This window comes from Mauremys reevesii, linkage group 9 (assembly GCF_016161935.1).
Source record: "Mauremys reevesii isolate NIE-2019 linkage group 9, ASM1616193v1, whole genome shotgun sequence".
Classification (NCBI taxonomy): Eukaryota; Metazoa; Chordata; order Testudines; family Geoemydidae; genus Mauremys; species Mauremys reevesii.
The window spans coordinates 42,031,773-42,052,714 of NC_052631.1; the positions used below are offsets into that span (position 1 = coordinate 42,031,773).

General features: G+C 42.5%; 1 protein-coding gene across 1 annotated transcript in view; it reads left to right on the plus strand.

Annotated features, from left to right (window-relative positions):
• The window catches only part of ITM2C (integral membrane protein 2C), a 51,247-nt gene extending 30,801 nt beyond the window's left edge, over positions 1-20,446 (plus strand). Inside the window, exons 2-6 of the mRNA XM_039489607.1 lie at positions 2,728-2,868; positions 6,765-6,962; positions 10,176-10,286; positions 15,723-15,873; positions 17,279-20,446. Coding sequence (XP_039345541.1) covers positions 2,728-2,868; positions 6,765-6,962; positions 10,176-10,286; positions 15,723-15,873; positions 17,279-17,370 — 693 coding nt within the window. The 3' untranslated portion in view covers positions 17,371-20,446. The remainder of the gene's footprint in view (positions 1-2,727; positions 2,869-6,764; positions 6,963-10,175; positions 10,287-15,722; positions 15,874-17,278) is intronic.
• The last annotated feature ends 496 nt before the right edge of the window (positions 20,447-20,942 follow it).

Genomic DNA, 20,942 nt, shown 5'->3' on the forward strand with positions numbered 1-20,942 from the left:
TCTCAAATCAAGCACACAGCTTCAAGCAGCTTTTTCTCTTTTTATACATAACTTTAACTAAGCCTCTTCTATCCCCCCCCTCTCTCCCCACCTTTCATTCCCATGTAGCAGATACACTTTGCAATAGCAATTACATTAAGCAGTTAAGTCCAGGGCCGCCCAGAGAATTCCGGGGGCCCGGGGTCTTCGGCGGCGGGGGGCCCCCGCTCAGGGGTGGCCCTTTCCCTGGGGGGCGGCATTTGGCTCCGGTTGAGCTCCCGCTGGCATGCCGGCGGCAGGTCTACCAGAGCCCGGGAAGAGCAGACCTGCCGCAGGCATGACTGCGGCGGGTGCCGTGGTCCCGCGGCTCCGGTTGACACCTGCCGCAGTCATGCCTGCGGGAGATCCAGCCGAGCCGCGGGACGAGCGCCCCCTCCGCAGTCATGCCTGCGGAAGGTCCACTCGTCCCGGGCTCCAGTAGACCTGCCGCCGGCATGCCAGCGGGAGCTCAACCGGAGCCAAATGCCGCCCCCCAGGGAAAGGGCCACCCCTGAGCTCAACCGGAGGCGCGGGGGCCCCTGCGGGACGCAGGGCCTGGGGCAAATTGCCCCTCTTGTCCCCCCCTCTGGGCAGCCCTGGTTAAGTCATACTTGGCACCTAACAATTTAGCTCATTAGTAACTCTTCTGTGAACCGTTATCTTGTCTTACTTTCTTTGATCTGTTATTTTGCCCCTTAGCCAGGAGCAAGCAGGCCTCATTATAGCAGGCCTCATTATTACCTTCTGGTACAGGTGTTGCAACTGATAACCATTCTCTGTTGCTGGCCTGTTAGGTCGATTAAAGTTCAAACATGGAAGCGCTTTGGTTTATTCAGGCCTACTACAGAAAGGCTTCATTGACACTGTGGTTTTCCACCCTCTTGAGTTACCTAGTTACCTAGATTTATGCCTAGTGACACCAACAGGAGGGGATGGGTCTCAAGTCAAAGTCAAAATGCTTTTTATTTCTCTGGTGGGGAAAGCTCTTACTGTGACTTGTTTAGCCCAATCTGCTTTCCAAGCCGACTTCTGATCACAGCCTGATTGCATGAAGCATGAAGACTTGCAGGACTTAAGGCGTGGAAAGCAGATTGTGCTAAACAAGACTTTAAAAATAAGCACCTTGTGCTGGATTCCACATAGAAGGTTCCTGGGTTTGACCTTCCATGGACATATTGGTCATCTCTGCAATAAATTCTGCTACTCCTGAAGTAGCCATCTAGCTCAATCAGCTTCAGGTGACATTGTAGTTGGTGCCCTACACCAGCCATACAAAAGAAGAAGCAACTCCTCTGTTTGCATGGCCAATCATCTCCCTAACTACCGTTTGGTAAATCTCACCTTTTCCCTTTGGATTTGTAATGGATTTTGAAGTTAACATGACATTTTGCATAAAGCAAGATTGTAAACAACATGTGAGAGAATATAAAATGCTGGCACATACCTGTCAGTAGGATTTTGGTCATTCTTCTGCACAACCAGCCCTGGAGCACAGAGCATAATTTATTTTGTCTAGGTTCTAGATACAAAAAGGGGCTAGATTTTTATTAAAAAATAATAATAATAAATCTCATATTGCCCTACAAGTTGTAACACTCTTCAGGCCAACCAAAGTCAGTCCTTTTTTAAGTGCTTAGGATCAGTTATTATTTCTGTTGAGAGATTCCATCCCTTCCTTCTCACAGATGAAGCGTATGCGCAGTTCCAATCTGCATTATCTGCTTGTTTAGCTGGAATGTAGCTTTACATTCTTCCTTTTGGAAATCTGAGCGCCTCTAAACCTGCCTGTCAATTTTCATCCCCCTGGTTTAGGATTCTAAGTGTCCTTATGTCCCCTATCTTAATGTTCTAGAGATTTGGGGGGGGGGGGGAGGAAAGGGGTTTGGTGGTCATACAAGATCAGAATATTGGTCCATCAGGTCAAATATCCTGTTTCCAAAAGTGGCCAGAACCAGCTGCTTCACAGGAAAGTGCTAAAGTCCCTGAAGTGGGAAATTGATAAAGTTTATTCAGACCTCTGTCAGAGATTGACTAATGCCCTGAAACATGAGTTTATTTCCCTTCCAAACTCTTTTCTCTTTTGTTCCAAGCCCCATGTACCTTGAGTGTGTGTTAAAGGTGTGTTGGAATATGATTTGTGGGAGCCAGGGTAATGTTTTGAACACAGATGGTTGATAAAATCATTGCACCCCTATCATTAGGCAGCTCTTTAAAACAAGTGTATCCCTGTCCTCTATTTTATTTACTCCAAGGACTGTCCCTGAAAAATTCATCTCTTCAGTTGATTTTCATATTTTTTAAAAACAACTTGTGCACAAATATGGGAGAAATGCACTTACATTTATCAGGCATTTTATTTCATAACTTCTAGTTATATAATTTTCCTGTTTGCTTTGTTGTTGAGACTTATCACAAATAATAAAAAAGGTGAATCCCTAGAAATCTGTCCAGCTTGCTGAGAGTAATGTGTGTGTGCATGTGTACATATATATAGGAAAGGGTATGAAATGTGTCCTTGTCATCCCTACTGGAATGATATTGTCACATAAGGTTCCTAGGATACCCATGTGAGATTACCTTGAAAGACCCTGATCAGCATTTATTAGCTGTGCTTCATATTACCATGCGTGGGCTTTAAACAACATGTTGTTGCTCTTCCGATCGCCTCCTACCTCATCTGACTAATGTTTTTGTTCTTTCTTTTCACAGGAGGAGGAGCAGCCTCCCCCAATGCAAACAAGGAGGTCATCTCTCAGTGGGTTATGCTACTTGACTATGGGCCTCATTGTTTTGCTCCTGGGCCTTGTTTTTGCATCCATGTATGTCTACAGATATTTCTTCATTACCCAGGTACTATACAATCTGAAAATTCCAGTTCTCCTGCCTTCCCCACCCCCCAAATAAATTTAAGCACCACAACAGCTGCCTCATTTATTTAAAAAACAAAAACAAACTTTTTTATGGTAGCACCTATCTGTCACAGCCTAGATCAGGGCCCCATTGCACCGGGCACTGCACAGACACACAATAAGAGACAGTCCCTGCTCTGAAGAGTACATGAAAACTTTCCAAAACCAACAGAACTTTTTCTTGCAACATAAAACATTAACACAATTTCTCTTTGATTTTTCTGTACTATGTCACAATATAACTGGGTTCGCTTAAGCTATCCATATCCCTGTCTTGTGATTAGCAGTTACATTTGATGTAGCCCATTGCATCATTCGGTACACACAAAGCAGGAGCAGTACATGTCTTTTATACATGAAGTTGCTTTAAGATTACGTTCAAAATTGAGACTGATTTCCAGCAAGTAGATTCATGTGCATTTGTCTGCATGTGATTGTGTATGTGCAAAGTAGATACATAGGCAAATATATGAAGCTAGTCTGGGCTTATATGCAAATGCACATGGCTTTTGCTGATTCCTGTTGGGCTGTGTGTGTGAATCCACACCTACAAATGCACTGACTTGGGTGGACACAAAATAAGCATCACTCTATACAGTCTGACCTGTATACGGAATAGCAGGAATACACAGTCCAGAAGCTTTTTGTTTTTCCAGGGTATATGTAAATGTCCTGTCACTCCTATGTCACAAACATAAGTTTACTGGTCTTAGTCATAAACAATTTTTAAAGTGCGTTTTGCTAGGAGGGAGCAGAAGGGGTTGGAAAGAACACAGAGCTTAAGAGAGACTTTCTTTGTGATCTGTATGTACAGCACCTAGCACAATGGGACTCGGGTTTCTGGCCCTACTGCAGTACACATAGTAAATACCACTACTAAAGCACAATAGGAAATGCTATTGGCAAATCAGTGTGGGTTTTCCATGAAGCCTGCAGGAGTTAGGTGCCCAAGTCCAGTTGAATTGGGTGCCTTCTGTTAGGTGCCTCCTTCCTAGTCTAAGTACACAGCAGTTAAACAGCAGCTGTTCAATACACTTCAAAGAATATACATGTAAACTCATAGACTTTAAGGTCAGAAGGGACCACGTGAGGGCCCCTTTAAAAATGCATCTGAGGGTGGAGGTAGGGGGGAGTTGTTTTCTGTTATGTAGGTCAGATTGCCCTCAACTCTAGAAAGAGATTGGTGTATTATTTATATTACAGTAGTGCCTAGGGACCCCATTGTGCCATGCACTTTATAGATACATAATGAGAGAGACAGTGCCTGTCTCAAAGAGCTTAAATCTAAATAGACAAGGGAACCAGGGACAGACATGTGAAATGACTTGGTCAGGGTCTCTCAGCAGGATAGTGACAGAACTTGGATTAGAACTCAGACCTCTGGAGTCTCAGTTGAGTGCTCTAACCACTTGACAACACTGCTTCCCAATATAATTCTATTTAATATGAAAGCTGGGATCTTTCTGAAACTTCTTGAATGTTCAGCTTTTCTATATTGTGGCAGATAAGTAGTGTTATGTAATGATTCCCTAGAAATGTTTGAAGATGACGAATTAATCATATACTTTCGTTGAAAATGTGACTTGTAAAATATAGAGTTTGGTGACTTTTAGGATCTGTGTGCTGGGTGGCCAACCAGAATTCAGTTGCTTTGGGGAAGGAGGGAATGTTGCTTATTTATAGTTTACAGTTCTAGGGCAAAACTTGCCAGCTCTTTCAGTCTTGACTTGAAAATTTCTACCCCATTGGTGGCCAGTTGTTGCTGCTTGGTGGTAGTGCCCTGATGTACTAAGTACTTTCCAAATATACAAGAAGGGATGGCCCCTGCCCTGAGTAGTCACATTTTGAGAATGAGACAGACAAGTAAATGGAAGTCAGGGAAGTGGAACAACAAAGGGATTTTTCTGTACAAATCATCTAGTCATTGTAGGTAGCATATTCAAAGTGGGATTTTGAGAAAGAGATCTTAAAAGTTGATGGGGTAGAGCCTTGTGGATAATTCAGGTGGGTCAGACCACACATAGGATGTGGCATGGAAGAAAGGACAGAGGTGATTGCTCAGGAGACAGCAATGGCTGCATAAGGGTGAGAATCTCGACAAGGCAGGGTGAGGGGAAGTTGCAGTAGATTAGTGCCCCAGACCCAGATCCCCACTCGGGTCACAATCTAAGTTGTCCATATAAAATAAGAAGCCAAATCTTCATGTGATTGATGGTTTCTGCTCAAAGAAGACTCCAGACTGAAGTGCATTGATGGAGCTCTTGTGGGGCATTCTGTGCTTGTGCTGAAGCAGAAAGGAGGAATTCCCCAACCATTTTCATAAGCACTGAATTCACATACTTTGTTTAAAAAAGAAAAATCCCTTGCTCTCATTTTAAAAGGCAGAGTGCATAGCTTTCTTGCTAGCTGAATTTCTAGCCAAAAATACACCCGGTCATAGCTGTATAAGGGCTTTGCGATGAGGACTGCTGTCTATTGAACAGCTATTACCAAATTAATTCTCTGAGGACTGCAGGATCTATGTGTCCAGCTTTTATCCACTCAGCAATTTAGTTTTCTGTATGCTCCCTTGCTCAATACATTTCCTTGCTACAAAATTAATTTTTAATCTTCATTTTCAGGTATACAAATAAGTTATTTCCACCTGTCTTTATAAATGAGCTTTAAACCCCGTGACAAATTTCTGACTATTTTTTCACATCTTACCCATAGATGCAGTTGCTGGGGTTATTTTTACGTCAGGATTGGTTTACAGAAAGCCTGATGTCACATAACATTTAAGCTGACTATTGACTGGGTGGTGGACAACATCCAGTATTGCTGCTGTCTGAACAAAAGGAGGTGATCTGCTTGCTGAATAGCACTAAGTGTAAGATGATCCATTCAAGGCTTTACATTGGACATCTTCATTGTGTGCTGCATGCAGGGGCGGCTCTAGGTATTTTGCCGCCCCAAGCACGGCAGGCAGGCTGCCTTCGGGGGCTTGCCTGTGGGAGGTCCCCGGTCCTGTGGATTCGGCAGTGCGCCTGCGGGAGGTCCGCCGAAGCTGCGGGACCAGCGGACCCTCCGCAGGCATGCTGCCGAAGGCAACTTGCCTGCCGCCCTTGCGGCGACCAGCAGAGCACCCCCCCCCCCCCCGTCCCCCTGGCTTGCCATTCCAGGCGCGCGATTGGTGTGCTGGTGGCTGGAGCCGCCCCTGGCTGCATGCAAAAGCAAAGGATAATTTATATCCAATAACAGAGAGAAGCCCATTGAACATTGACAGTGGTGCTTCCTGGCATCAAGGCTGTGTATGCAAGGTCTCAGGTGGTTGCAGTTTGCCCATCTGGTCACGGTGATCAGACTCCATCCTTTTATCCTACTTTTGTTTTTATATGCCATGGGTTAATGAACAAATGGGGTCCAGTGGTGCCTGTTTGTAATGAATTTAGGTAGAGTGAAACCATGTCTACAGTGATGTCGAAAATTCCTTATGGTTTTGGTGCATTGCAGTGTGCAAACTGCAAATCCAGTTAGATTGAACCTCTCTGCTTATGTTCTATGGAGGAAGATAACACTGCTGTAAACTATTCCATTTGGGTTTGTATGATGGGTAGGAGGGCTCTGGTGCTTCTAAAGGACTAGAAAACAGCTACTAATGAGGGGTGTTTTTGCACTTCAGTGACCCGACTAATAAAACACATTGACAGACTTGTTCCTAAATGTTCTCAGGGACATGTTCTCTGAAACAAGCTTAGTGGTGTTTCTTTGTGCCCTCCTTCAGTGCCATGCAAAGCATTGTTTCTTGATGAGATTTGTAATGGGGTGTGTGTATGTTCCATCTCCACTTTGTTCTAGTTTCCACAGCTTCCCCGGGAGAGCGTGTTCCACTGTGGGGTCCTCTTCGAAGACTCTCTCTACTCACCATTTAAGGGGCAGTTGGAGTTGCATGAGGATGTGAAGATTTACATTGAGGAGAACTATGAGCAGATCAACATCCCAGTGCCCCAGTTTGGGGGGAGTGACCCTGCAGATATAATCCACGATTTCCAGCGGGTGAGGAATTTCTGTAGGCAATGGTTTTTTCGTTAGTATTGTTAAAACATAAGAGCTGCCATACCAGCACTGACTAATCATCCACCAGACTCCTTCCCCTGACTGTGGGAAATGGCAGGAGTTTAGAGGAAGGCACAGAAAATATTAATCACCTAATTATGTAATACTAAACCATGCAGGAAATTTGTTCCTGATCATTGATGTTCCTAATCATCTGCTGGTAATCATGTTATGCCCTGAAGAATGCTAAGTGATATTGTTCCCACATATGACCTTATGTGAAATGTCCCAAGCTGTTTGGTTCAATGTCCTGAGCACTGAGTTCCATGGACTAATTTGGTGCTCAAAGTAATTTATTATCTCTCATATTTTTACTTTTGATGTTATGAGTTTGAGTGCATAACTCAGCTTTGGTTTCTGAATGCACCTTTAAGACTTAAGTATAGCATCGTGACCATATTCATAGGAGCTGCACACTCTGGATTCTTGTCTAAGTGCCTCCAGGGGGTTCTAAGAACCCCCAATATTTCCATTGCTTTACCTGCAGAAGGTACTGTCACAACCACCATCTTTTCAGCTGAGTGTTACTGGGCAGGAATCCTTCAAGTCCGTTAGCATCAGTTCATAATTGACCAGAGGTTCCTGTCAAGTGTTGGATTGCATAGCCGCTTTCTTGAGGTTTAAATGAGTCGCTTCTGCTTTACTCCCAACCCCAGCAGCACAGGCTACACATAACTGGACATTGAATCTGTATCTCACATCAGGCCATGCAAAGCCACTGCTGTTAAACGAGTCAGATGACTAGATTGTACAGATGGGGTCTCTTTAAATCCCATAAATTCAGTAATGATCCTGTTCACTAACCTCTCACATACAGTATATAAGGCTAACTCTTTGAAAATGTTTGGTTCAGCCGTGCCCTGCTTGAGTATGTAGATCAACCCACAGTGCAGAGACTGACCAAATAAAGAAGTGTTCTGCGGAGTAATGGGAGAAGTCAGGCTTAGGAATGCTCTGGGACCAATGAGTCCCTCTGATATTCATGTTTTTATGTAGGTACTGCTCAAATAGCTAATGCAGCAGGTGGTACGGTAGCTGCACAAGCAGTGATGTCAAATATCTGACGTTTAATGACTTGGTGTAAACCCAGGCTGCTCACACACTCATCTGCATTCCTAGTGTGTGTAATAGCATAATGGACCACAAGGACGTGCTGAGTTTTCTTCGCAGAATTCCTAGTTTTTCAGGGTTGAAAATAACCTTTTTACAGTAACAACACATCCTCAATTCCCCTTTGCCATCCTTTCCTCGTATTGTATCTTCAGCTTCCTTCTGGCGACTGTTACAATGAAAGGGCCTGTTGCCCTTCCTAAAACTCACATTGTTACTGTTTTCGTGGCTGTGTGTGTTGGCAGAGTGTTGCAAGTTTGTTTTAATTCCTTCTACCTAAATGGTGACTTAATCCAAGGAGCAACTTCCTGAACAACTCAAGGGATAAAGGGCCAGATCCTCAGCTGGTGTAAATCACTGTAGGTCCATTGATGTCATTAGAGCTTTGCTTTACAATAGCTTGAGGATCTGGTCCATAAGTGTCCAGGGGAACATAATGACATTGACATCTGTTTTTTTTTCTACACATAACACTTATCTGAGGTTGTGTAGTCCATAGTATCTTACTGCTACCCACCTCGACCTCCCTCTTCACCCACATATGCATGCACTTAAATTCTGCCTTAAGAAGAAGAAACTGGAAAATTCTTTTCTGCCACATTGGTTTGCTGCACCTTTTGCTGAAGCTTTAAATAAATAGAAACTGCACATGGAGATAAGGCGCTTTTGATGGCATGGAAGATAGCGTTTTAGTAAACCCCACAGGAGCTAGTGTTGCCTACCTGGGATACTTTAATGTTTATTGTGTACCTGAGCCAAGCTTCTGTGCTTTTTATTGGTGAATGCTCAAGTGCATTGCTGAACAGGGGTAGGGGTAAGCACATGTTTAAAGTTACGCATGTGTGTAAGGGCTTTATTGCTGGATGCTATGGAAGGGAAGAGTAGTAAGGGGTTGTCAGGGCTGTGGACAGGTAAGATACTATAGAGAGAGGCAAAAACTTAATGTCTATTTTAAGTAACATTTTTCTAGATAACTTGAATCTGGGGCTTTGCCCCAAAGGGGATCATTGTGGTAAGTGAGTGTTTTTTTGTTCTTGTTTTTAAATAGTATCAATTTAGTCTTTAATGGAGCATAAGAACATAAGAATGGCCGTACCGGGTCAGACCAAAGGTCCATCTAGCCCAGTATCTGTCTACCGACAGTGGCCAATGCCAGGTGCCCCAGAGGGAGTAAACCTAACAGGCAATGATGAAGTGATCTCTCTCCTGCCATCCATCTCCATCCTCTGACGAACAGAGGCTAGGGACACCATTCTTACCCATCCTAGCTAATAGCCATTTATGGACTTAGCCACCATGAATTTATCCAGTCCCCTTTTAAACATTGTTATAGTCCTAGCCTTCACAACCTCCTCACGTAAGGAGTTCCACAAGTTGACTGTGCACTGCGTGAAGAATTTCCTTTTATTTGTTTTAAACCTGCTGCCTATTAATTTCATTTGGTGACCCCTAGTTCTTGTATTATGGGAATAAGTAAATAACTTTTCCTTATCCACTTTCTCGACATCACTCATGATTTTATATACCTCTATCATATCCCCCCTTAGTCTTCTCTTTTCCAAGCTGAAGAGTCCTAGTCTCTTTAATCTTTCCTCGTATGGGACCCTCTCCAAACCCCTAATCATTTTAGTTGCCCTTTTCTGAACCTTTTCTAGTGCTAGAATATTTTTTTTGAGGTGAGGAGACGACATCTGTACACAGTATTCGAGATGTGGGCGTACCATGGATTTATATAAGGGCAATAATATATTCTCAGTCTTATTTTCTATCCCCCTTTTAATGATTCCTAACATCCTGTTTGCTTTTTTGACCACCTCTGCACACTGCGTGGACATCTTCAGAGAACTATCCACGATGACTCCAAGATCTTTTTCCTGACTCGTTGTAGCTAAATTAGCCCCCATCATGTTGTCTGTATAGTTGGGGTTATTTTTTCCTATTAGTGGATGATGCCACTACTCCACCCCATTTTGTAGGGTTTTGTAATTTTTAGTTCGCTCTCCCTTTGGACTAATCAGAAAGATCTCTCTGTTTTGGATCTAGGGGTTGACTGCCTATCATGACATAGCCCTGGATAAATGCTATGTCATTGAACTGAACACCACTATTGTGATGCCACCTCGCAATCTCTGGGAATTGCTGGTTAACATGAAGGTATGCTATTTTTTTTAATAGACTTCTGTTGAGTTAGCTCCTGTGCATCAATTAGAATTTTCCCTTGAAAAGAAACTGCTGTATCCGTGAAAACAGGCATCAGATATGACTATATTTCTGTGTACAGTTAAGGTTTCAGAGTTTAACTGAAACGTTATTTTTTTGCAGACAGTGCGGTAACTCAGGCATGTATAAATTTGTATAAGATTATTTTTATTCCCCCTACTTAGGTTTGTATCTGTTAAGAGCAGAGAGGAAATGCTCTGATACCCTTTATGGATTATATAATTGTAGCAGGTTTCAAGGACAGTTTAGTTTGTTTCCCTATTATATTCTCTTGTTACATTTAGTGATCAGTCCCAAGGGTAGAAAAAAACCAGAAAAGACAAGCTTATGTATGTTGATAAGAGTCTAAAGAAAAGGAGGACCCAGGATTGTTGACTGCATAACAAAACAATAGAGAAACAGAAAAGCTAATATTAAATCTAGTCAACGAAAATGTCAATTTGTCCTTACTGATAGCTAAATTACAGAGGCAGTAACATGCTTTTTCTTACACGAGATTAAAGGTCTGACTTTCAAGATGTGAGTGAAACTATATGCAAATTGGGTATCTGTGTGTCAAGGTCCATTTTAGCTGAATAATCAGTCATTTGCCTGGGTGAATGCTCGACTTGTATGTGCATTTGCACACGTCTATCTTTAAAATGATGCCCTACATGTGTTTTAAGTGTAGACCTAGTTTTGCCCAGCTTTAAACCCTTCCCTTTTGGGTGAGCACCTGTCTTGGTGACCTATTGGATTGATAAATGTTAGAACACCCCCTCCCTTCCAGGAAGCTCACTCTTTTTCAAAATCCTTACTGAGGGAACTGGATGGCTCAGGTTGGTCCTGAGGCAGACGGCCTTTTACATCTGGTCTGCTGATTTTGAGTCCAGCCCAAGTCATCATTGACCAAAACTTGTTGTTATCTGATGACTGTTTTGGATCTCTGTGAAACAAGTTTGGGGGTCCCAGTCTGGTTCCTAGACTGATGTCTGCATGAAAATCAGTCAACAAAAAGGCACTAATTGGCTGCCTCACAGGATAGGCTAGGATTGAATGGGCAAAGAGATGAAATTATCATTCTGTGTCCTCTGTGTTTGTCTCTCCAGGTCAGTTTTTTGTAGATTTGAGAGAGAGAGAGAGAGAGAATCTAAGAACCCTCATCTAGTTAGAGGAGGGGAACTGAAATGCCTGTGGCAAAGTATCCCTGCCATGCTGCAGTGATCAATTTAGATGAGCCAGCAAAGAACCTGTCAGTCCAAGTGGTTCCATATTGAAAGCTTCAGAATAGCTGCATCTCCTGATGTTCTATTTTTCCTACAGCGAGATGCTTAAAACTGTTTTTGTCTTTTCTCTTATAAGCAGCCCTTTGAAAAGAAATGGGTAACAATGTCATGACCTCATAATTAAGTCCTAGGATTGAGGAACAATGATGCTCAATTGTTTTAGCTCTCTCAAATAACTAAATCTAAAGACTGAAGAAACTAGATTGACTGTCTCTTTCCCACACATTGGGGACAAGAGGAATTCTGCTCTCCATCCTTGTATACTCACATGATAGTTGTGCCAGTAATTGAACCCGTCATGCAGTCGCTTTCTCTTCCTCTAATGCAGGTGGATCAATAACCTAACTTTTATAGAACTGTTGTGTTAGCATATAAGAACTTCCACTAAATGACTGATACTGTAGTATTGCAAGAGAGTTTTATTGATCCAGTAAACTGTGCCAGTCCAGCAGCACAGCACTGTGTTAAGATGACCTGTTTCCCATTCATTCTCTAAGGAGATAACCAGTTTTTTGGCCAGTGGTAATTAAAGGCCTAGGATCTGAAAACTCGCTATCACGGCTTGATTTTTTTCTGACCACATTTAAATTGGCCTCTATCAGGTTTGTAGAAGTAAGGGTTGATGGCGAGCAGAGGATTTGTTAAGAAGAGTTAATGTAGACTGAATGAAGGACTTAAGTGAAAAGTCACCATGAGTGAAAAATTAATCTTCAAATAAAGGCACAGTTAACTTTGAGTCTGTGTTCTAAAGCTCCCAAGCAAATTTTTCTCCTGATCTCTTATATTGCCAATATAGCTCTCACACAAATACCTGATCATTCCTCAATATGATATCATAACTGTCTCTAAAAATATATACAGACACATGTATGATTTTTCTCTGTGACTGTTGTGAAGAAAAATTGATAGACACTAGATGGATCCTTCTCCTTTCTAGGAGTTTGAAGGCCTACCATTATACTGCAAAGTGCAATTTATAAAGATGGTGTGTATGGGATGAGCTGTCAGAAATGATTTGAAATGGTCACTATCTAAAGCCATCAGACCAGGAAATACATACAGTAATACATACAGTAATCCTGGATATTCTAAAGAAATCAAGAAGTGGGAAGAAACATGGAAGGCCAATCAAGCTTTTGTGGTGTGCTCAGTGTCTGAGCAGTGTTTCTTTTTGACCTTTAAAATGAATTTAAAATATAAGTGTAACCCTTCTGCCGGGCCGAAACGATAGCAGCAAGGGCCGGGTTCAATACATAGGGGTCCCTTCCCCACAACATAATGCAAAATCAGCTCGAGCCCCCACCCAGTGACCTGGGAAAATCTTACACACACCCCTGGGCGCCTCAAGGAGGCAATACTTCCCCTCTCGCAAGCACAGAGTCTTGGTGTAGCAGAAAAGGTTTAATACATGATAAACAACAAGAAAATATTTCTGTGTACAGTTAAGGTTTCAGAGTTTAACTGAAACGTTATTTTTTTGCAGACAGTGCGGTAACTCAGGCATGTATAAATTTGTATAAGATTATTTTTATTCCCCCTACTCAGCTAGAGTTCATAGGTCAAACCGTGAGCAAAGACCCACCCCAGCAAATTGGGCCATGTCCTTTTCTCGGGGCCCTTGAGTCCAGCAACCCCCACATCACCCACACAGTCCCAAAAGTCCCACAATCCAAAAGTCTCTGTCCTGGGTCAGTGCAGCCCCAGAGTTCAAGAGTCTCTCTGTAGAGGACCCCCTCCCCAGCCTGGGTAGAAAGGGGCACCTTACGTGGTTTCGGGGCCAACTGCCCTGCCTCTTCGTGGGGTTCTGCTTCCACTAGTCGTCCCCGCGAACAGCTCAGCTCCGCTTGCTCTGTGGGCTGCTCTGCTCTGCCAGCTGCTCTGGTCCACCAGCTGTCCTGTGAGCCACTCCAGCCGTCCTCGCAAGCTGCTTGGCTCCACTCACCCAGTGGCTGCACAAACTGCTCCACTCCGCTCTGCCAGCTGCTCTGCTCCACGGTATTGCTTCAGGCTCCCCCACTCATTAGCTCAGTGCTCTCAGCTCAGCAAGTCCAGCTCTTCAGTGATTTCAGCTCTTAGTGATTCCAGCTCATAGTAGGGGAGCCTCAGTGCGTTCAGCTCAGTAACCTGTATCTAGATTCTTAAGGGAATCAAAAATTAACTCTGACATTCCACAGTGGAGAGAGAGACAGGTGGAACTGGGGCTTCTGGCTCACACAAGAAGCCTGCACCACCCAGTACAGATATCTGTCCACAGCCTCTCTCCTTTCAATGGGTTTTGGAACCCATGTGCCCCATCTAGCAAGCACTATCCAGCTGACAATGAAACCCCCCATCACAAGACAATTTTGTAGTTCCCCATTTACCTAATCAGGGTGACAACATTTCATTCCTCTTGCCCCAATAACAACGAAATTGGGGCTCCCACAGCTGTGAAAATAACCATCCCATGCTGCTTTGCGGTATGCTAAGTGGGGTGGGAGTGCCCATGCAAATAACTGAAATGCTAATGCGAATACTTGAAACTTCCACTCTGCACTCCCCATAATCTACCACCAGATGTCAGGGTAGAGCTCATCCTGACTCTGCTTACATAAGCCTTTATCTATATTGAGGCTTGGGGGCAATTATTCCCCAAATTTTTCTTGAATAATAGCTTAAGATTCTGTATCTTAATATTTTAATGATACCAGTATTTATCATAATTCCCCTCCGGCCCCAACACACATTTATTTATAGTCTTCCGTTCGTTTTGCACCCCTGATCCTTGTGTATACCCCAAACACAAACCATCCCCCCATAGGGGGGAAGGGATAGCTCAGTGGTTTGAGCATTGGCCTGCTAAACCCAGGGTTGTGAGTTCAATCTCTGAGGAGGCCACTTAGGGATCTGGGGCAAATATTCATCCTGCTAGTGAAGGCAGGGGGCTGGACTTGATGATCTTTCAAGGTCCCTTCCAGTTCTAGGAGATTGGTATATCTCCAATTATTACCTTTATACCATCTGGTTTCTGATGCTTTTGGTCAGAACAACTATTGGGTGGGAACAGTGGGAACAACTATTGGGTAGATGGGATGTATAAAATCCCAGCAAATGGAGCTTCAAACCTAAAATATTTTGATACATCGATTTCAAAAAAAGAGAGCTCTTTCTGATGAGCTATGAGGAAGTAGTTCTGTTTGTTTTCCTGAAAGGGGGTGTAGCTTTATTATATCCTTTTGTATGGATTTGTTGTTTGTTTTATTATAATAGATGTATAGCTTTGCATTAGGGTATTTTTGGCAGTAATGCAAGGAACATACATGCCACATCCTGTATGAGCTAAATCAGGCTAGCATGCATAAATTTGTGACCTTTAGCTTAGATAAGTGACCTGCCGATTGCACTTAAGAGGTCCACCACAAAGAACATGGAAATAACCATCACAACCTGGTTCAAGCGAGAAATAACAGATGTGAGAAGGAGCTAATTGTCATTAATATGTATGAATATGCCATTTTATGGATTAAGTGCCCCCCAATATTATGTGGGTGAGGAAATTAAGTTTGGACATGGAACGGGGCTCTAAAAGAGGGGCAAGCCACCATGTTGAGTTGTTAGTTTTAGGTTAGGTTTTCTTGTTTTTTTCTGTAGCTTTCTAGCTCTTTCACTTCTCCTGAGTTTTTCATCTTCCACTTGAGAACTGAGGAACCTGGACTGTCAGACTCTTTTGGCATGCCAGAGACGAGGTTGGTCCTTTTGTTTCTTACCACCAGGTTATCAAGGAAGGGTGTGACTATGTTAATCTTGGAAGTTTATATAATAAATAATACCACGTACCTCTAGAACAATACTATTTCCTTTTTCATTCTGGTTGATTTGTTTTCCATTCCATTTATGTCAGTAAAAGTCTTTAAGGCTGTATTTTGTTCTCAGTGTCCTTGTCATACATACTGAGGGTCCTTGCAAAACTCTGTTCTGGGACAAGATCTGATCAGATCAATTGGCGAGCCCATTATCTTTATTATAAAAAACAATAATATTAATCCACTAAAAATCAGGCAGCAGGAGCTCAGATTGGATTATCAAATTGATTTTATTTAATTTTTGGAAAAAAATATAATTTCAGAAAGGGACGTACCTGCCTCAGACATACATAATCCAAGAGGAGATGATCGTTACAGAGCATGTCAATGACATGGAGCAGCTTGGCTCCTTTATCTACCGCCTATGCAGCGGCAAAGAGACTTACAGGCTGAAGCGGAGGACTGCTAGGAGACGTAAGATCCTTGTGGTGCTTGATTGTATTAACCCTGTTTTCCACTGTTTCACAACTGCTGTGATTGACTCATGGTGATGAGAGGTACAGACTCTTTGTGAATAGCCACAAGCTTTTCAAAACTTTCCCACCATTGCAAACACCTGTGCATCTCCACCCCTATTAGGCCTTGGCTACACTTGAGAGTTGCAGTGCTGGTGGAGGCTTTCCAACGCTGCAATTTAGTAACTGTCCACACCTACAAGGCACATCCAGCGCTGCAACTCCCTGGTGGGGCACTGTGCTGGGGCACTGTTTACACTGGCGCTTTACAGCGCTGTAACTTGCTGCGCTCAGGAGGGTGTTTTTTCACACCCCTGAGCGAGAAAGTTACAGCGCTGTAAAACGTCAGTGTAGCCAAGGCCTCACTATCCAAAGTCCTTATTCTCCTACAATTGTAATAGATGTTTGATTGATTGGATCAGATTAGATTTTTGACAGGCAGGGAAAGAGGAGGGTTGCAAGCCTTTTAGCATGTGGTTAGAATCTCCATAGCTGGAGGCTCCATTTATCCCAGGGAGTCTCAGCTTGGTTCTTCCCTCACCTACCCGTTAAAATATTTATTTGACATCTTCTTTTGGAACAAAATATACTCATCACTTCCTGCTTCCTATCTCTAATAACCTACTGCACCAACAAGGGTAAATGGGCACTGTGATGATACTATGATTCTAGAAATGCTGATAGATATAGATACAAAAATAGGTAATCACATGCTTTGTTGCAGCAGTGTGGAATAGCTGGTATACAAAGCTATAATGGAAAATAGCTTCTGCAGTGCAGAAAACTGTTAAGGTATTAAGGATGCTGGAGTGTGCAATATTTGTTTTCTGAAGAGACTCAAACTTACTCCAGAACAGTTGTATAAACGGAAACTTAAACTGGGGTGGCAAGTATTTAAGCACCCATTAGCTTCATTGGATGCCCTGTCATACTGTCTCTTTTGAGTCATACTATCTCTTGATTTTTGAGCTAATATTAAGAAGCTGTACACTGAAACCAACTTTTCCACACTACTCCCTATCACTTTCCCCGGCTATTCTAGCAAATGAACTGGGTAGTAAGGGCTTCACTCCGGTGCAGGGATTAAACTGATTAAAAACAGATACTACATTTGACCAGAGCTCCAAGGAGCTGAGAAGTGATTCCACTCACTTGGTTCTCTTTGCAGGATTGTGGGCTGGTTATTACAAATCTGTTTTCCGGGGGAAGTGAATTTGTAGGGCTTTCCTTGTTGCTATACAGTTGTTATATTTCAGCGTGCTAGAGTCGTTTGCATCTCATCCGATTTTTTTTTCTACCCCATCCCAGACACACCTACATAATGCAACCATCCTAACTTGGCTTTTGTTTTTGGTCTCTTTTAGGTATCAATCGACGTGAGGCTGGAAACTGTAATCACATTCACCACTTTGAAAACACTTTTGTGGTTGAAACTGTTATCTGCAAAAAGTCATGAAGCAGCTCTTCAGATATAACCCTCCTTTGCTTTGCTTGCACAAATGGATCCTGCCCTTAGAAGTGATAATCTGTCTTACTTTTTTTACTCTCCCCTGCTTGGGCAGCACTAACTTCTCAGATCCCTTGTGATTATACATTGGACTCTATTGTCTCTGTACTGTATGTACTACTTACCTGGGACTCTTTGTTGGGCTTAAATTTACACAGTAAACCAAAATGCAACTCAGAATAGACTCAGCCATTTGTGAGCACAGCAGGACAGGAATCCCATTATGGAAGATGTGTGCTCTGGGAAGTGTGGGGATGGAAACGGAGGGTAAGAAATAGCCTGCAGTGTAGAAATGTTTCATTCTGCTGGAATCATTAGGTGGTTTCATGCAGACATCATGTTGGCACAGAAAAGCCAAAGTAAAATAATGCCATTAAAGGTGGGTTACCATTTGGATGTAGTAACTAGCAGAATGCTGTTAGATGCAGTAAGAATACAGGTCTGAGGTTTGCAAATGCTGCATCTAGGGAAGTTCTGCACATAGAGAATTTCTGCCAAACTAAGTAATAACCTTTAGTGTAAATTCTTGTTCCAAGTCATCCAGTGAGCGTGCCTGTTAAGAGCCTATTTCACAAACACCAAATGGAGTCTTTACACACTCGTGCATATTGCTCTGAAATTATCTCACAGTGTACTTTTCTGAGCAAGGACTATCTGATTCTGTACCCATTGACCATTCTGTGCCCCTCAGCTGATCTGCAGGTGGGGGTAGAGTGGGGAGGAGGAGGGTGGATTCTGGAAGGAGCCAAAGGCAAAAAAGAGTGATTAAATTGAATGGAGACTGATTCAAGCGTCATTGCTTCATGACCACAAAGAAGTGAATGGTACACAAGTGTATATATCCCAGCACAAATAATGGGCCCAACTTTGAGTGACTTTTGATAGCACATTGTGATATTTTCACCAGGAGGACACTGTTCTTCAGCAGTTAGCCCAATGTATTGAGCACAGACATTTATCTTTTTATACCGGACAGACAGGCCTTCACTTTCCATATATTTTCCTGAAGTAAATAAAGGGGCAGAGCCTGAGCTGGTGTAAACTGTCATCGCTCCATTGCAGTCCCTTTAACTGGTCCTTGAAGTCAATGGAACTGTGAAACTTTACACCGGCTAAGAATCTGCCCCATACAGTTCTAACTACTGCAATCCATTTTTTTTTTTTTAAAAAGATTCCAGGCCTATTTTCTGTCTGAATGTCTCCACTAGTCTCACACTATCAGAGGCTTGTGGTCCTATTCCATTTCACATGTCCCTTCTCTGTCTGACAGTCTGAGCTATGAGGTACTCCTCTTCTTCATGGGGCGTGGAGGCAGACCAGCTAATTGGTTGTATGCGAGGGGCAAGGAACAGCCCTTCATTGGAATTCGGCAGAGTTCTCTGCCTCCACTTCTATGCAAGTGGCATGTTAAGGGGGTCTGCTTGTTTGGGGACTTTGAAGATCTTAATGTACTAGTTAAGCAGCTTTTTCAGTGGTGGTTTTTTTACATTCATTTTCCTTACTTTAACCTGCCAGGATCTTTAATGTTCCCTGGCCCTTCTTACAAGCACAAGCAATGACCCCAGCTTCAGAGCTTGTAGAAGTAGCAGCATCAGCGTGAACAGTCTGTGTTTTTTGAGAGAGTTCTCTTGTATAGTGTGAAATAGTCCTCCTTTTGTAGCATCACAAGCACTTATGTGGGCTATTTTTATGCCAATAAGTATTGTCTAGCCATGTACAATCTTGCAGAATTAACTGGCATGTTAAAAGAGACCACTCAACATAGGAGGGGCCTATATATAGAATTTCAAATTGGCACCGTCTTCTTAATTGGTTTCCAGCAAATCTGGACTTGTTCCCCATCTGCTGAAATGAGCTTGATGTTTTAGAAAGAGGAAAGATAAAGTAAAAGCAATAATATATATATTTAAAATGCTGAACTACAGATGTGATGGAATCCTTGCATAGACATTGAAACAAGACCAAGATTTGGTTGATCAATATACTGCATAGAAATAGTGTGAACTGAACTGCATGTCTATTGATCAGCAAAAAGAAAAAAAATTGTAGGCTGATTATGTATTTTTCACTCTGCTCCATAAATATAGTTAAGTAGGCCCTTGAAACGCAGACAGGTTTTTCTTTTTGCTTGTGTGAATGGAGTGAATTTCCAATTGGCACAGTCTTTTTAATTGGTTTCCAGCAAATCTGGACTTGTTCCCCATCTGTTGAAATGAGCTTGATGTTTTAGAAAGAGGAAAGATAAAGTAAAAGCAAGTACAATCATTAACTCAGCAGAGCCAAAAAAGAGATGTTTTGTGATAGACAACTTTAAAGTAGTAATGCTGTGATTTAATTATATGAAACCAAAAGCAGAAGTTTTAGGCAAGCATGCAGCACAACGGTAATTTATCTGTCCTGAGATATTGAGGGTTATTTTTTTATATAAACCTATGAAAGGAATTGTTAAATTTTAACCTATCAGAATGCAGACTTTTTAGACTTACTCTGATGTTTAAGTTTATGGAAAATGAAAAGTCCTGTACAATTCACACAGCTTAGTAAGGTATGTTTCCCCCAACACCAGTAGGGTATGTGCTTTATGTATAATAGAATTTTGTTTTTTGAAAATTTAATCTCTTTTTTGTCCTAACCCTACTTTGCAAAGTGGATCACTAATGTATATTGGGAGTCGGGGAGGGAAATGAGCAGATATCAGTTTGCCTGATGCAAATACAGCAAACTGGTAAATTTAAGCCCTGCATTTATTTTTGCTTTTAGGAATCTCAGCCAACCTGCACTCAGGTGGAAATATAAACTTTTTTTCCTCTTCCTTCTGATTCTGCATGTTTTAACTGGTCATTAAATATGCTAACTATGTGCAATCTGTGAACTTAAGAACAAGGCCTTAGTTCTTTAGCGTGAACTAAAGTAATCACAGTTCATAGGATCAAAACAGCAGTTGTCTAGTAACAAAACTTAAAATGCTTTGTATATTTTGTCTGTTAGAGAAATCTGACCTGTTAATAAAATCTTTTACCTCTGATTTCTTAGTTGTTTCTTTATTTAAAGGGTTGGGTTGTTCTGTGATGCAGTTGTTTGAGAGGTACCAGATTGTTAGCTATGGAAACTGAAACCACCTGCACCTCTACCCCGATAGAATGCGACCCGATATAACACAAATTCGGATATAACGCGGTAAAGCAGCAGGGAGCCCCGAGCCCCTTAAAGCGCCACCCGAGCCCCGCTGCTTTACGACGTTATATCCGAATTCATGTGGAGCCCTGGGCCCTTTAAATCACTGCCAAGTGCTGGTGCCAGAGCTCTGAGAGTGATTTAAAGGGCCCGGGGCTCACCACAGTGGCTGAAGCACCGGGCCCTTTAAATCCACGCCGGGGAAGCTGGTCTAGTCTGGCATGGCATACTGGACCAAACCCAATATAACGTGGTCTCACCTATAAGGCGGTGAGATTTTTTGGCTCCTGAGGACCACGTTATATCGAGTAGAGGTGTATTTTGTCCCAAAACAGATCAAGCACAGA